The sequence below is a fragment of the Melanotaenia boesemani genome, chromosome 1 (genome assembly GCF_017639745.1).
Source record: "Melanotaenia boesemani isolate fMelBoe1 chromosome 1, fMelBoe1.pri, whole genome shotgun sequence".
NCBI classification, from domain to species: Eukaryota; Metazoa; Chordata; class Actinopteri; order Atheriniformes; family Melanotaeniidae; genus Melanotaenia; species Melanotaenia boesemani.
The window spans coordinates 44592186-44610039 of record NC_055682.1 but is presented as its reverse complement, the minus strand read 5'-3'; the positions used below and the strand labels follow the sequence as shown (position 1 = coordinate 44610039).

At 43.7% G+C, this 17854-nt stretch overlaps 1 protein-coding gene across 1 annotated transcript in view; it reads right to left on the bottom strand.

Moving 5' to 3' along the window:
* The window catches only part of vps35 (VPS35 retromer complex component), a 28221-nt gene extending 13278 nt beyond the window's left edge, over window positions 1–14943 (bottom strand). Inside the window, exons 1-10 of the mRNA XM_041981710.1 lie at window positions 14837–14943; window positions 11729–11827; window positions 6574–6670; window positions 5419–5542; window positions 5159–5341; window positions 4773–4992; window positions 4616–4699; window positions 4096–4205; window positions 2568–2664; window positions 2344–2492 (exon numbers count right to left, since the gene is read on the bottom strand). Coding sequence (XP_041837644.1) covers window positions 2344–2492; window positions 2568–2664; window positions 4096–4205; window positions 4616–4699; window positions 4773–4992; window positions 5159–5341; window positions 5419–5542; window positions 6574–6670; window positions 11729–11827; window positions 14837–14839 — 1166 coding nt within the window. The 5' untranslated portion in view covers window positions 14840–14943. The remainder of the gene's footprint in view (window positions 1–2343; window positions 2493–2567; window positions 2665–4095; window positions 4206–4615; window positions 4700–4772; window positions 4993–5158; window positions 5342–5418; window positions 5543–6573; window positions 6671–11728; window positions 11828–14836) is intronic.
* Between the last annotated feature and the right edge of the window lie 2911 nt (window positions 14944–17854).

Below are 17854 nucleotides of genomic sequence, written 5' to 3'. Positions count from 1 at the left end.
TGTGATGTGTTATAGCCTCTAAGAGCCACACTCTGATCAGATAATTCATCCAAGCACCAGCAACGGACTCCTGAGCATCTAGATGGTCTCAGTCTGTTCCAGTAGAGTCCAGCATCATTAGGAAGATTACTGACCCGACAGCTGGGCAAAAAACCATCACTGACTCCCTCCACAAGGAGGGAAAGCCTCAACAGGTGATTGCAGGAGAAGCTGGATGAATTTGGTGCGCTCAATAGTCGACCTGTAAATGTCGTGGTGGTACGTTGTGTGATTTCTTTCTTAATATTTTAATCCTTCATACTATGTCGAGCAACAAAAAACGAAAGTAGTCGGACGAATATGTACAATATGGAATCACATGTATAATGGAACGTGATGGGAGTCAGCGTCCTAACTGCGTGATTGCAATGCCAAGTTGAGCTGAATCATGTTTCTGCCATGAGTGTGGAATTAGCCCTGCTTTTGCAACAGCACCATCATCGTCATGCAGATTGCTTCAAAAATCCTTTTTGAGGATACTGGACATAAAAATGAAGGAACAGACTTTGTTGTGAAAATGACTTGAGAGTGGCACTTGCATTTCTGAACTAGTCTCTCAAAGGCAAAAGCACACTGCCACAAGAACCAGAACCTGGTTCAAGGACCAAGGATTACTGGGCTGGACTGGCCAGTAGACTCTCCAGACCTGAACCCCATAGAAACTCTATGGAGCGTTGCCAAGAGGAAGATGAGACACATGAGACGGAGCGATGCAGAAGAGCTGAAGGACTGAAGCATCCTGGTCTTCATTCCAGCCAGCAGGACCACAGGCTGGTAACATCCACGCCGCATGGAGGCAGGAGTCCATGCAGAAGGACTAGACCAAGACCTGGTTCATATGCAGGACTTAAGACTCTCACATGGTCACAGTTCTGGATTCGGTATTCGTTTTATTGATTTCATGTTATATTCTAATTTCTGAGATTTAGATTGATGGGTTTTCATCACCTGGAAGACATGATTATCCCAGTTATAATGAATACATGCTGGAAATACCTCACTCTGCATGTAATGAGTCTATATGTTAGTTTCCCTTTTTAAGCTGAATAACTGAAATAAATATTCTATACAATATTCTCTTGTTTTAGTTTCAGCTGTATTAATGGTGTAAATAAAGGCATTACATTAAAGCTCTGTAGCTCATGCAGAGATACAGTCTGAACATTGTTCTGACTGTTGCTCACTGTGGTGTGAAAACACTAAACCAAAATGAATAAAAACTTCTGGGGCTACACAGTGGTGTGGTGGTTAGCACCACGGCCTCACAGCAAGAAGGTACTTGGTTGAAATGGTGGCCTTTCTGTGTGGCGTTTGCATGTTATCCCCTTTAAATGTTTAGTCTAAAGTCTATATTAAAAGGCATTAATATCTGAATATCTGACTGGAAGGGTGTGATCAGCCAGTAGCCCCCATGTGGCCAAACCAGCTACAACAGGTAACTCAGTGTTTTTTGGCTTCATTACTGGTCTTTCTAATTCAGTGGAATATTTTGGTCTTTTCCTGGAGCTGAAGCCTTCACTTCTATCTTCTAGTACCGGGTCGTCCTCTCCATCGGGACCACCGTCTAGTACTGGGTCGTCCTCTTCATCGGGACCACCTTCTAGTACCGGGTCCTCCTCTTCATCAGGTCCACCTTCTAGTACCGGGTCGGACCTTTTTAATCCTGGTGTGATAGATGAAGCAGGTGGTGGAAACCTTCCTCAGAGGTTTTCTCCATATTGACATGACAGCATCACACAGTTGCTGCAGGTTTGTCGGCTGCATCCATGATGAGAATCTCCCGTTCCACCACATCCCAAAGCTGCTCTACTGGACTGAGATCTGGTGGCTGTGGAGGCCGTTGGAGTCCAGTGAACTCATCGTCATGTTCTAGAAAGCAGGTGGAGATGATCTGAGCTTTGTGACATGGTGCATTATCCTGCTGGAAGGAGCATCAGAAGATGCTCCACTGTGGTCATAAAGGGATGGACATGGTCAGCAACAATACTCAGGTAGGCTGTGCTGGTTAAACCAGGCCACGTTGGTACTAAGGAGCCCAAAGTGGACCAAGAAAATCTCCCCCCACCATTACACCAGCAGCAGCCTGAAGCGTTGATCCAAGGCAGGATGGATCCATGTTTTCATGATGTTTCCAGCAGATTCTGAGCAGAGCATCTGAATGTGGAGCTGAAATGGAGACTCAGACCAGCATAAATTATGAAGTGGATGGTTAGTGTATGTCTTTATTTAACATGAGATAAATATATTAGAAAAGGTCTTTCTGTGTGTGATGAAACCCTCCCATCCATCATGCTGATGACTTACTGCTCCAAGTTGAGCTTGTTGAAGATCTCCACCGTGCTCTCCAAGACCTTGTCCACGTAGTCCACGCGATCAGGGTAGCACTTCATGGCCAAATTAATGAGAGAGACCTGAAGAGAGACCACGTCCTCTGATGGCATATCCTGGCGAGACTGAGGGAGGACACAGAATGAAGTCAAGTGGCCAGTAAGTCTTCCTGACTGTGGACGGTAAACAGGTGAACTTACCTGAATGACAGTGGCCACCTGCTGAGAGAATATATCAAACAACTTGATCTCGGCTGGAATACCTGGGCCATCTTCTCGATGGGCAAACAGAGCGAGTCTGAAAAACAAGGAGTATCTAGTACGAACACAAACCAGAGCAGCCCCGTCTAGGTGTCCCACTTAGCTCTGACACTGCCCCCATGTGGCCAAACCAACTACAACAGGTAACTGAGTGTTTTTTGGCTTCATTACTGGTCTTTCTAATTTCTAATTCAGTGGAATATTTTGGTCTTTTCCTGGAGCTGAAGCCATCACTGCTGCTCAGTGTCTGTGAGGCAGACTAGAAGATATATGAATGTCTCGAAGAGGAGGAACCTCAATCCTGGTCCTTGAGGGCCGGTGTAGTTTCCCTACAAAACACACCTGATCTGCTAATTACCCACTGATGTGTCAGGTGGACTGCAATAGAGAAACCTCTAAAACCTGCAGGACACCGGCCCTCAGGGGGCTAGATTGAGGACCCCTGGTCTATCACATAGTTGAACCTCGGATTAAGGAGGAGCAGTATGGTTTTCGTCCCGGTCGTGGAACAGTGGACCAGCTCTACACGCTCTTCAGGGTCTTGGAAGTTCATTGAACCAATTTACATGTGCTTTGTGGACTTGGAGAAGGCGTTTGACCGTGTCCCCCGGGGGCTCCTGTGGGGGGTGCTCCGGGAGCATGGAGTGCCGGACTCGCTTGTACGTGCTGTCCGGTCCCTGTACGACCGGTGCCAGAGTTTGGTCCACATTGCTGGCAGTAAATCAGAATCGTTTCCAGTGCGGGTTGGACTCCGCCAAGGCTGCCCTTTGTCACCAATTCTGTTCATAACTTTTATGGACAGACTTTCTAGGAGCAGCCGAGGTGTTGAGAGGATCCGGTTCGGTGGCCTTGGGATTGGGTCTCTGCTCTTTGCAGATGATGTGGTTCGGTTGGCTTCATCGGGCCGTGATCTTCAGCTCTCACTGGAGCGATTCGCAGCCGAGTGTGAAGCGGCTGGGATGAGAATCAGCACCTCCAAGTCCGGGACCATGGTCCTCAGGCGGAAAAGGGTGGAGTGTTTTCTCCAGGTAGGGAATGAGGTCCTGCCCCAAGTGGAGGAGTTCACGTATCTCGGGCTCTTGTTCACGAGTGAGGGAAGGATGGAGCGGGAGATGGACAGGCGGATCGGTGCGGTGTCTGCAGTGATGCGGACTCTGCATCGGTCTGTTGTGGTGAAGAAGGAGCTGAGCCAAAAGGCAAAATAATTGCTTTAAATATCTCATTTTGCATGTAATGAGTCTATATAACATTAGCTTCCTTTTTTTAAGTAGAATTAATTAAATAAAATTATTCACAGTATTCTAATTTTTTGAGTTTCACCTGTACGTCCCTGACTCATCCAAAGCATGTTGACACTCTCGGCTGCACACAGTCTGTCCCAGAGGTAAATATGACTAAATGGCCAACGGCTCACATGTGGACAACGTTCTGTGGGAGCAGACGGATGCAGACAAAGCAGACAGTGTACCTGTCAATGAGGGCAATGATGATGTTCTTCACATTGACATGTTGATGCAGCTCAGCACAGGAACGCAGGAAAGGGTTCAGGGTCTGAAGGTGGAACTCATCTGGAAAAACCTGGAAAAAGCAGACTTCAGTTCAGCTCAAACACTGAATCTTCTGTGAATCAACAGATGAAGATTCATAGAAACGCTGAGCAACATAAAGAGATTTTTCTGGATGCTGCTGCTCAGGCAGAATGCCAAATGGCCTTCTCGGGTTGTGTTTCAGCTCAAATCATTTAAAATTAAGCATTTCAGAGAAAATGGTGGTCATGTATCCTGAATCTGAGCATTACGTAGCTACAGAGTAATTATGTGTTATGTGACATCCCCACACACCTCCTGAATTAATTCAGCCAGTAAATGCGTAAACTTGTGGACCACAGACATGGCAGCATGCTGACTGAGTGGTAAGACCACACACCCCAGCCAAACACCATCTGCTCTAACACTGTTTTCCATTGAGCTGAAATGGAAGAAAGCTACCTGAATAATGCACTCCATCAGATATTCCTGAGCCAGGGAGTCTCTACAGTTCACCACCTGCTCCAGCACTCCAGCTAGAACTATCTGTGGAAAGAAATAACAGGACAGATTACCCAGGATGTACTGGACATGTCAGCCATCACATCACGACACACACCTGCTTGTACTTGTCCACGTTGACCCCCTCCAGCTGGCTGAGGCGAACCAGGTTGGTGCCCACTAGAATCCGAAGCTCTTGCCGCTCCTTCTCCCTCTTCTCTCGGTCTCGACTGTGACCCTGATGCTGCATTCGAACCCACAATTTGTTCATTTCCGCGAAGTTCAGAAGGACAAAATCGATGGAGTCGTTGATGTCTCCGGTCATCTCCTCTGATTCCCTGAGGAAAAAATGTTGTATGTTTAGAGCAGGGTGACCTAAAGAAGACATTTGTAAGGTTATACGGTGGTTGAGGTGTCTTTGTACTGGAAAAGGATGGTGGTCTCACATCCTTCAGATGGTCTGGGAGTGTGATGGACACCAAGAGAGAAAACGTGACTTCTTACTCTGACTGCTCTCCATCGTCTGGAAGTATGTTGCGGGTGCACTGCAGCAGGTAATTTCTGAGGAAGAGACCCCTGAGTGGGTGCTGGACACCACGACACATCTCAACCAGGTCTTTGAGGATGTCCTTGCGAGACTGAGGGAAGGAGCGAACGTACACCACGCCCACTGTGATCAGCAGGTAGCTGAGAAGAGAGGGAGTCTTTTAATCGCTGAGCAGGACACCACTTTACCCATGAAGCTAAGATGGAGACATACTCACAGTCTGGGAATGATGTTGCCAGCATACTGGACCAGCTCATACAGATCTGCCACCTTACGGCCCTTGGCAAACTCATCTGTCAGATAAACCTCCAGGTAGTGGAGCTCGTCAGAGATGGCCATGTCTGCAAACACTGTTAGGGACAGAGTAACTGGTTCTACGCTGGATCAGCTAGGAGAAGATCTTCACTTTAAACTGGTAAAGGCTTTACCAAAAGAGATTTCCCACTGCTGGAAAACACCAATACCACGCTGATAAGACCCGAAACCATGACAACCAGTCTGTTCTCAGACCTTCCTCTTCTTCACCCCTCATCACGAAACCATGACAACCAGTCTGTTCTCAGACCTTCCTCTTCTTCACCCCTCATCACGAAACCATGACAACCAGTCTGTTCTCAGACCTTCCTCTTCTTCACCCCTCATCACGAAACCATGACAACCAGTCTGTTCTCAGACCTTCCTCCTCTTCACCCCTCATCACGAAACCATGACAACCAGTCTGTTCTCAGACCTTCCTCTTCTTCACCCCTCATCACGAAACCATGACAACCAGTCATAGCTTACGCTTGTGAGCTTCCTTTCGCACTCAAGCGTAGGGCGTACACGTCTTTTTGGTGTCGTGTTGCAGTTTCTCATCCTAACCTGAAGGTGGCACCAGGGGTGGTATCAGCCGGTAAACTCACCAGTTCAGAGTTCTTTAGATGGTTCTCTTCAGTTCGGTGGTTTTCCTGTTATAAAACAACAATGGCGTCCAGTATGGTTCAGTGTTTATTAGCTTGTGGAAGAAAATGAAGAAATAATTCGATCAGCCTCTCATCAACTTGATCTACTGGTTATTGTTTTTAAAAACGGTGGTTACCACGCAAATTCAGCTAGAAGATCCAGATATCCGGCAACACGTGATTCCAAACTGACCAATCACACGAGAGTACCTCTGTGTAACCGTCTGCGAAGCAGAGGTGCACGTCAGGTCTGGAGGACGTGTGTATCGAGCCGCTGCGGAGCTATGCTGAGCGTACAGCGGAGAAGCAGACGCTGAACCATAAATCCGCCTTTACTGTTGGTAATGGGAAACAATACCACTGGGAATGTTACGGCCCTAGTCAGACACTGGTAAATAAAGTTTCTTGATTCATCAGAAAATGAAGGATACAGAGCTCATAGTAGCTCTTTGGAGAAAGCATGGAGGTTCTCAGCTCACCCAGCATGTTGGAGGCATGCTTTAGAGCATCCATTAACTTGTTCTTGTCCTGCAGACCACACAAGAGTCAACATGAAAACACAGTAAATCTAACAAGAATAAAAGGTTTCCAAGAAACGTTTTTCACCTCATCTACAGCAATGAATCTGGTTTAAATGTTGAGCAGGCCTTTACGTTTTATCAAGTTTTTAAATAGTTGTCATGTTGGAAATGGTTCAGTAGACCCATGACTGAAGCATAAAACATCATCAGAGGGCAGTGTTACCCACAGACCCGGTAGCAGGTAGTGGTGTTCCTCTGGCGTCATGGTGGACGGTGGAGTCGCTCAGCGGGGTGTATGCAAAGTGTGCGCAGTGCTGCCATATTAAATATACACCTGTATGCTGATATATGATTCAGCTCAGTCTTCATTCTTTAAAGTAGGTTCTTTAAGAGAAGACAAAACCTAAGAACTGAGAACTAAGAACTGTTTCCCCCTTACCGACTGTCTCCATGGTGATAGTACCTGTCCTAAAACCAGCAGATGTGAGGTTTACAGTATTTTAACTTATTTGATTAAAGTATTATAACTCCATATTGAAGAAGAAACTCTGATAAAACTGATGATCTGGATAAAAACAGCTTTTTCCTTTTATCATTGAAGTGTGAGTGTTTGTGCAGCAGTGATAAAAGTCCTACAGCAGCATCACACAAAGTAAACACCTGCTGGTAAAATACATCATTGGCTGCTTGTTTTACTAGTTTTTCTTCACTTTTTTACATCAGATGATCACTTTAGTCGTAATAATTACTTCAATATTTCATATAATCGAGACCTAAAAAGGTCTCATCTGTGCCCCCTTTTCCTTTTCCTAGTGCTCCTGCCTGGCCCCCCATCAGAACTTTTCTAGACCCGGCCCTGCATATCTGAAGTATAAACCCTGTCTACCACCAGCAGCTACTGTGTTAGAGAAGGTCCTGCCAACAACAAGACTTTGGGGTGAATATAACGGTGTGAACGATGGGGCTAAGGCAGGTATTCCCGACAGAAATCGCATCCCGACGCAGGAGTGCACACGCCTTCAGTAACGTTAGATCATCTTTACTATGTTGGATTTCAGCAGATAAAAAAATAAAAAAAAACGTGTGCAAGTTGCTTGAATTCAATTCACTTTATTTGTCCCCACAGGGTAGTTTCAATCATTGTTTGCGGGCTGTTGTGTCAGCGAGGTTTTTCCAAAGTTTCTAGTAGCTTGTAGCTCAATACTTGATTTGTTTTTTTTCATAGGTAGGCAGCTATACAACCGTCCATCTATCCAAGATCGGGTCATGGGGTGGGTTGCTGTATTTAAGATAATTCAGATCACCCACTGAACTGTAAAACAACCACACTTGAGCCTGAATTATTTTGCTCTACAATCACAGTTTTCATAATCATTCAACATTAATTTTTAAAACTTGTTATTGACAATAAACAACACTGTGTTGCCTTTATAGTGGCCTCTCTAAAGCCTTGAGTCAGTGGACCACTCAATGCTAATGTGTAGCTTAGCTAGAGCTGGTCTCCTGAAGCTCTGCTGGTCTGAAAACTAGCAGACAGAACACAGTGTGCACAGGAGGAAGGTTTTACCTCTGGGCACCTCCAAGTAACAAAAGGAGTGGCTCAGGGGACAGTGTCAGGACCACTCCTTTTTATCCTTTCAATAATGACATTCACCAAAATGTGTCTAAAGCTAAATTTAATTTACACACTACTGTATTGCACAGCTCCTACCCCAACCCAGGCCCTCACCCAGTAACAACTGACTTTTAACGCAGGTCAGCAAAACGTTCACAATTTAAAACTCCTTCTCAGTACAGATAAAACTGAAGTCATGCTTTTCTCAGTTCTGGACAGAACCTGCCCCAATTGTTACCTTGAAGGGTTCACGTACTGAGTTTGTACCATGTCATAGATATCTTGTTTTTTTTTGACTGACAAACTTCTTTCTTCTGTCCCACACATACAACAGCTGGTAAAAAGGTTGAAACTGAAGATGGGATTTGAATTTAGGATAAAATCCTGTCTAATTTAAATCTAAAAACTAAGTGGTTGCTTCATGTCACTCTTAGATTCTGGTGATTGTCTGTACATGCCTTGTCTCAGATTCTACATGCTCTGGATGCTGTGTATCATGGAGCTTTGAGGTTCATCACATCGTTGTCCCATCGTGTGAACTGTGATGGAAAAGGGCTTTCTGTTTGCTGCTCCCTTTAGCTGGAACGAACTGCAGAAAGACCTAAAACTACATGACCAGAGGTTTTTAATAAAATGTTGGATGCTTTGGAGGTAGGTTAATCTGTTTATAGATGTTCTGCTTGATTTAGTGATTTCAGCAATTTTAAATAGTGATTTATTCATTTATTTGTTCTTACCTTGTTTTAAAACTTTTAGCCAGTTTGAACGTCTTTTATTGTGTGCCTAAAATCTGTAACCGCACTGTCGCTGTCTTGGCCAGGACACTCTTGGAAAGAGATTTTAATCTCAATGAAGTTTTCCTGTTTAAATAAAGGTTATACATAAATAAAATAATAATTAAAATGGTGTTGAACCTTCTTACTGGAAAAAGTGTGGGTGTTAAAATCATCCTCCATGGGGGAAAGGCCTATGGGCTGTTCCATCGATGGTTTTCTAGACTAAAATCCACCCACAACTGGCTGATCTTAGTCCATCTCCAAGTCCCGCAGTCAGAACAGAAAAAGGACGGATGTGTTGGGCTTGTCATGGCGCCCATGCCTTAAGAATTTTATTGTAATTTAATTAGTTAGCGTTGTTAACAAGTTATTTTTGACAGCGATTCTGTGGCACTGCACCACACAGCGGTCTATGGTGGGAAGCCCTGCAAGGCTCTCCTCAGTTTTAAGCTGAGGGTTAGGGTCAGGGTCAGGGTCAGGGTCAGGGTCTGGGTTAGGATTAGGGTCAGGGGGACAGCAGTGACAGCCATCTTCCATCTCACCTAACAGTTGGGAACCACAGTCATTCTACACTGGCTTCATATCAATACACTTATTATGAATCATACTATGTGGATTATGAATGGACTGGATAAAAACTGGAGTAAATTATTACTGCACTAGATTAAGATTGATTTTAAGCTTCTTTTAGTGGTTTATAAATGTCTTAATGGTCTTGGCCTTCTTATTTATCGGACTTCTTTTAAATTATGAACAGGTCCTCTGGTCTATTACTTGTTCCAAGGGTGAGGACCAAGACATCCAGCAAGGCCTCTTTCCGTTGTTACGGCCCTCGTCTGTGTGGGAGTGCGATTGTGTGAAAGATTTTAATGAGTGTTTTCTTTTTTTTTTACTGTTACGTAATTCTACTTTGACTTTTCATTTTAATATGCATGAATTGAAATATGCATTATTTTTAATCGTGTAAAGCACTTTGTGTTACCTTAATCATGAAAAGTGCTTAATAATTAAAGTTTGATTGACAGGATGAAAAGTGGTATGAATTCTAACTGGACTAGATTATGTAAGATGGCGCCAGTGTTTGCAGTTTACCGTCTTCCGCTGCCAACGTTTGTATTTTTGTTCATTTTAATGTTTTTAGTCAAAGTGTCAACTCTCTCCTGGTGTATAACCACCAAACATTGTTGGATCTACACCGGTCTGCCAATATTCTGCTTTATAACCCAGATGATGGACACAGAACACTGCCTCTATGACTTTCGGGTTTCCCTGCTTACCTCTTCCGCGTACCCATGCTGCACCTGAGAAGACGGTTGGCGCCATGGCAGACGCGGTGGGAGGCTGGTAAAACTGAAGGCCTGTCTGGTGCTTGGATCTACCGTCTGTCTGGGTGGGCCTCTGTTTAGTGGAGACGTGGGCAACTGTCGGTGAGTCTAGTGCTTTTGCTGAACTTTTGACTCCAGATTGCGGCTACTTCGGGACGGGGTGGGGTAAACAGGTTTCCCTGCCCATGTTTTTTTCCAGCTTTGAACTGGTTTTATTTGAGCTGGTTTGCCCTCACCCTGTGCTGTGAGCTGTGATCTACAGCTCCGTTTTGAGCCCTCTGTTGAAATGTGTGAACGGTTTTTGTACTTTTTCATTGATAAGGTAGCCTCACCAAGGTCACAGATGATGCCAGCAACATCTGACCCCTCAGCTACTCCCATGTGCCCGGCTGGTTTCCACCAGGTTCAGCATGTCAGTCTCGCTCAGCTACAGGAGGTGGTGGGTCACCAAAGGCCTTCAGGTTCACCCCATGATGCCTGTTGAAGGAGCTTTTCCTACAGTTTTAACCATTATTAAAGGCAGTCTCATCTCAGGACCGGTTCCCAAAGATTTTAAACATGCAGCTGTTCAGCTGCTTCTAGAAAACACTCTGCACTTTATAAATGATATTCTGGTGGTTTTGGTGACCGTGTGGTTCTTATTCAACAGGATTTAACCACTGCCTTTGACACTGTTGATCATATTTTAACCTCCCGTTTGGAACATTGTAAAACGTGTAGCTCAGGAACGGTTCAGGCCCTGTTTAAAAGACAGAACCTTCTCGGTTCGTCCAGGGGATTGCGAGTCCTCCTGTGCTCCACTGTCATACGGAGTCCCGCAAGGATACATTTTGGGCCCAATTCTATTTTCCTTGTCTCTGCTCACCCTGGGATCAGTCCTCAGGAGACATGGCATCTCCTTTACTGTTATGCAGATGACTGCTAGATCTATCTTCCACTTAAAAAGAAGGAGGGGTTTGCTATGGACACTCTGCAATCATGTTTGAAGAACATTAAATCTTGGATGACACTGAACTTTCTTTATTTTAATGATTCTAAAACTGAGGTGATGGTGTTTGGACCCAGTTCTGCTGGTGTTCTTCCTGTAGATCTAGGAAAGTCATTTTGCAAGTCAGAGATTATAAACCTGGGGTTTAAAATGGATTCTGAACTAAAACTTGATTGTACTGGACTACATTATACCTAGACTATAAATGGACTAGACTGGTTTATAACTGGAATGGAATAGATTGAGATACCTGTGTTGTGAACTAGTGCTACACAAATAAAGTTTAACTGAACTGAAGAAAGAGGTGTAGACTGGCACAAATAGAAATGCACAAAGTTCCCAACCAGCACCATCAACCTACCAGGCATCGCTTCATTTGGAAGGACTGGACCTTGACAGCTTGCACGGCTTCATCTAGAAGCTTTTCCTGCTCGTCCTGAGGAGACTGCTGGGTGGTTGGCTGCAACACAACAATAAATACCCATCATATATTTCACAAACAGCTACCCCTGCAGACCACTGCTGGCATATCCTACCAATCCTTCTACGCTGGAAAAGCCCCACTGGTAATAAAAATATGATATAAGGTAACATCTAAGAAAGGATATTATCTTTTTGGAGTATGAAATTTTTATGTCCAAAATGTAGAAAATCATGATTAATCATGTGTCCAATGAAGTGCACATCATGCATCACCCAGAATATTTCTTAACAAAAGTCATATAATTGCTTCACTGTTTCTTGTGACTGTTTTGGTTGTAAGTCAATGTATAATTGTTATATGTATAAGCTTTTCATTTAAAATATACAGTTTTGTGCGGATGAGCTTTAGCATGTGTTGCTATAATAATTATTTTATCAGATTTTGTAGACTTCAAACGCAGCCTACAGAATAGTCCAGATTACAGAATAATAGGTTTAGCACTGCATATAAAACCACCGAGGTGAGAAAAGCAAACCGACCTCCACTCTACGTACCAACCTGCACTCTACGTATGACCTGCGCTCTACGTACGACCTCCACTCTACGTACCAACCTGCGCTCTACGTATGACCTGCGCTCTACGTACGACCTCCGCTCTAAGTACCAACCTGGGCTCTACGTATGACCTGCACTCTACGTATGATCTCCACTCTACGTACCAACCTGCGCTCTACGTATGACCTGCGCTCTACGTATGACCTGCGCTCTACGTATGATCTCCACTCTACGTATGATCTCCACTCTACGTACCAACCTGCGCTCCACGTATGACCTGTGCTCTACGTACGACCTACACTCTACGTACCAACCTGCGCTCTACGTATGATTTGCGCTCTACGTATGACCTCCGCTCGACGTACCAACCTGCGGTCTACGTATGACCTGCGCTCTACGTACGACCCCCACTCTAAGTACCAACCTGCGCTCTACGTACCAACCTGCACTCTACATATGACCTGCACTCTACGTACGACCTCTGCTCTACATACAAACCTGCGCTCTACGTATGACCTGCGCTTGACGTACGACCTCCACTCTAAGTACCAACCTGCGCTCTACGTACAACCTCGACTCTACGTACCAACCTGCGCTCTACGTACAACCTCCACTCTACGTACCAACCTGCACTCTACGTATGACCTCCACTCTACGTACCAACATGCGCTCTAAGTACAACCTGCGCTCTACGTACCGATCTGTGCTCTACGTACCGATCTGAGGTCTGAGTACATTTAACCTGCTGCTGGATTTTCCACGTACATGCTGCTCCACTCTCCAGCTTCTCTGAGCCTTCACTGCGCAGGTTTTCCATTTAGTCGTAGAACGTGGCTGAGCTGGTGAGAACACTTCGGATGACTGATCCTTCCCTCCACTCTGAAAAAAACTTGGGCCTGCATGGCAGAATGAATGAACCCCTCCACTCATTGTTTCAGACTTCTGAGCTAGATAAATAAATAAATGAACCCCTCTACTGATTGTTTCAGGTTCAATTCAGGGTCTACACACTTCAAGTCTGCTTAACGTTGGTGAAATGGGACAGCCTAACTAGTCAACAAGAATTTCCCATAGCAACAACACAGGATGCTGAATCACTTAAACCTCTGAAATTACTCATAGGACACTTGAACACGAACACGGAGGGGCAACACAACAGTAAAAAAAAAAAAAACACGGTTTGAGGCTCTGTTGTTTTCCAGCCGGTACACACTTCATTAACCCCTTAAAAGTCCTTGAATATCAATTTGAATTTTAATGTCACCATTTAACAAACATGCTTGAAATGTACTTGGTTTTGTAATGTATATACTAAAGTGTAGTTTAAAAAAAGCGTACTTTTTTTAACATAAAACTTTATTTAAACTTAACACGACTCTTCTGAGGTTGCTGATTCGCCACCATCTTGTGCGTAATGAATTCTGGAAGAAAAGAGGCCGCGAAGGATGCATCACCAGCAGCCTTGGTTTGAGGCTAAACGAAGAGCGGATTTGAAGGCTGGATTTGGAGGGTCCTTCAAATTCTGTGAATTGGGACGAATCCGCACTTCGGAGTGTGCAGACCCTGAATTGGGACACACCTCATGTCTGAAGCCAGGACCCAAGGTGGATCGGTTTGAGTCCTCTACTGTCTGCCGTACTGTGCGGACAGCGAAGCCGCACAACTTGAGGATATGACATCAATGTGATGAACACGCTTCGATTGCCAGTGCACCCTTCCTCGAGTTTTTATGCTTTATAGTCAAGCATTTTTTGAAGAAGCTCAACTCCTTTATTAGTCTAAAGAAATGTTTCTCTTTTGCTTCGCAGTGAATCCTCAGCTTCTTCTCTTCTCTGCTTCCGATGTGAACTTCCTGCAACACGCAGTGAGCCCTTATCTGCGCATGCGTTGTTTTGCTCTAGCTTTGGAGTTGTTAGTCTTTAGCGCCCCCTACAGCCTGTAGTATGTACTACAGCGGTGTCGTTAAAGCCTTTCTACAAGTTTTCACCACTGTTTTCACACCTGAACCGGCTTCGGTGTCATATGGACATAGAATTAGATAAATAAATAAGCCCCCCCACTGATTGTTTCAGGCTCCTAAGCTAGATAAATAAATAAACGAACCAGCATGCTAGCTACAGCTAGCGTTAAGTATCATACAGATCAACTGTTTTCCTTCGGATATCTTAAACTGTAATAATTCGTATGATTGCGGGCATAATGGAAAATAAAATAACATGATGCACATTTCATCGATAACTTGAAAATAATAAACGTCTGAAAAGTATTTTGTTCGCGTGGCGGTTTTAACCTATCATGCTAACACTTAGCCTAGCATGCTAACTGTCAGACCTGGTCTCGGAGCGCTAGGCCGGAGCTGTGGTCTAATTCAGTGTGGCTTTCTATCAGCTCTACTCAGGTGGAGGATCTGTCCCTCACTTCTAATACAGGTCAGTGTCTACAGGAAACAGGCTAATATACTCAGATATTTACATTTTTCAGACTGCTTACCATGGTTGTTGGAGGAGTCCGAGACGCTGGTCTGTCATGTGACCCGCAGTTGTGACGACTTCACGACCAGCCTCATCAGCGGAAAGGCGGGGCCCGTCTTACCCGAACCATTCATTTTCCACAATAATCCTCATACAAATGCTTACACAGTCTCTGGTTTGTGATCCGCCAATTTTTCCGGATAAGAGCAAGAGACAAGCATGTTATGGAAAGCCGTTTTATTCAAAATTAAATAAATAGAAAAATAACTAAATTATTGAATATATATATATATATGTATATAAATAAGTAAATATATATATATATATAAATAAGTAAATGTATATATAAATAAATAAATATATATATATATAAATAAGTAAATGTATATATAAATATATATATATATATATATATATATATATATATATATATATATATATATATATAAATAAATAAATAAATAAATATATATATATATATATATATATATATATATATGTGTGTATATTTATATATGTATATATATATATATATATATATATATATATATATATTTATATATGTATATATATATATATGTATATATATATTTATTTATTTATATATTTATATATATTTATTTATATATATATATATATATATATATATTCAATAATTTAGTTATTTTTCTATTTATTTAATTTTGAATAAAACGGCTTTCTATAGCATGTAAGGATGGAATGAAAAGAATAAATCTGGAAATGAATGAGGAAATAAATGAGGAGACAAATAAATAAATAAGCATTCTTATTTTACTTTGCACATTTTCTTCATTATTTTCTTTATTCTTTTCTCTTTATATTTCGTCACGTCCAAGCTGTCAATCATCTGACAACTGACAATGATGGTCTGCCTGCATGTTGTACCGAACAAATTTGCTTTGCCAAGAGGAGCTTTATGAGTATAAGGCTCCTCTTGATAATCCCATTGTTATTATTTCTTTATTAATTTACATATATAGTTTTATCTTATTTATTTAGAGAGAAGTAAATGGAGAGAAGTCAAAAGGAACGTAGAAAAAAAGAAGAGTAGACAAAGATCCAGCAGATAGAAGCAACGAGCTTCAGTCCAACCTAACAGCAGACAAGCAGCTGCTACACCTGTACAGAAACACAACAGAGAATTTCCTACAGCTTTTACAGGTAAACTAAGCAGACAATCATCAGGAGTTCCTAAAAAAATAACCAAGACAACAACAAGGTGTATCACAACAACAACCAAAGAACCAGAAACACACACACCTGAACCAAAGCATCTCTTAGTGTATAAACACACTGGACACCTCAGTGCTGAGTCAGCATGCAGAGGATGAGGAAGGAGGGGGGTCACAGATGAGTGTGATCCTGCAAATGTGACCACGTCTCTACGGAGGTTAGAGGCAGACTAGGGCGGCCCAGAGACCTGGGCCATCAGCGGCAATCCTGGAGCACGAACTCAAGCCCCCCCACCATGAAGACCACCACGGACCCACCAAGAGGGCAGCAGAGGAAGGCCCCAGCCAGAGCCCCCAGTGGTCAGGGGCACAGGCCCTGGCACGCCAAGATCCGCAGCTGCCAATTCCGCCAGGCACCGGCCATCCAGGGCGATCAGAGGGTGGAGCCCAAGGCCCCAAGAGTCCAGAGACACCCCCCATCTCCCCAAGCACAATGGTAAGAAAACTTTAGAGTTCCTCCGTGCTATCCCTTAGTTTTTATTAATCCTGTTTTTTAGGAACTACAGCTGGATTTTCATTGATCTAACACCCTGTTAAAATGTCAAACAAGAAGCTTTGCCATTAGCCAATTTAAAAACCCACCTTGTATGAAGCTGAGCAGATGGAGGAGGGGATGGATGGCCACTGACCTCCACCTGCGGCAGCACGGTGATGGTATGAAGCTGAGCTGTTCATCAGTGTTGGAGGTTCTGTGTGTGCGTGGGTCAGTTAACAAGAATGGTTGTTTTTTTTTATTGTAGTGTCACTTCGAGTAACTTGTGGCTGTGAGATGAATTTAATTATTAATGGGGATGGACCAGAGTTTTAGATTTTTCTATGAACTGTGTTATGCAGCTGTCACACAGAAATACACATTCAGGGAAAGCAGCAACAGGAGGAGGGGGGGGGGGGAAATAGAGGCTTCCCTTTAGACTACAAAAGACTATCTTTGATAATGGTTGAACTCACTATTTTAAGTTTGGATGTCCAGGGTTTGAATGTTAATGTCAAGAGAGTAAAGTGCCAGCAGTTGATACGCCGGCAAAAGCAGATACTGTGTTAATTCAAGAATCTCATTTAAGACAAGCAGATATTTCTAAAATGCAAAGTGGACAATACAGAGTGCTTTCCTGCTCTAGAAGCTGCTCTAAATCTAAAGGAGTCATTGTCATGTTTAAGAGGGATCTGCCTGCTAAAAGTGAGAAAGCTCACAGCGACCGCTTCCGGCTGAGTGAATGATGGCGTGTCTGTCACCACTGTTCATCGGTAAATTAATAAAACAAAACATTGTTTGTACAGTATTGGATGGTGTTATTGCTGGTCTTCTGTAGGCAAACCTACCTGTGGCTAATTTTCAGACGAATTCTTACCTGGGACCTCTGGCTCGCTTGTTTTCCCTCCTAAAAGCGATATGGATTCTCCAGACCAAACGCTGGTTTGCAGTCGGCTGGCTTCTTGTGTCTCTTGTCCACCTGCAAGCAGGTAAACTCCTCCAGTATTCTGCTGCTGAACCTTTAAAACTTCAACGCCACATCTGCACTCCGCAGCCACCACCTGGTCTTGACATCCACCCGGACATCGCCTTTGAGCCCCGTTGGAGATACATTCACCGTGGATCACGCGGTAAGCTCCAGTACAATGACTCCTACTCCATAAAATCGACCTGGCCCACTACTCGCCGTCATCCCCGTAATGCTGGCCGGGGTGTTAATCACATTGTCCTGGCCAGCCTGCTTAGGTCGGCTTACTTTGCGGCCAAGAACAATTCCACCACTGACAGCTTCGGCCTCCTTAACATCCGCTCT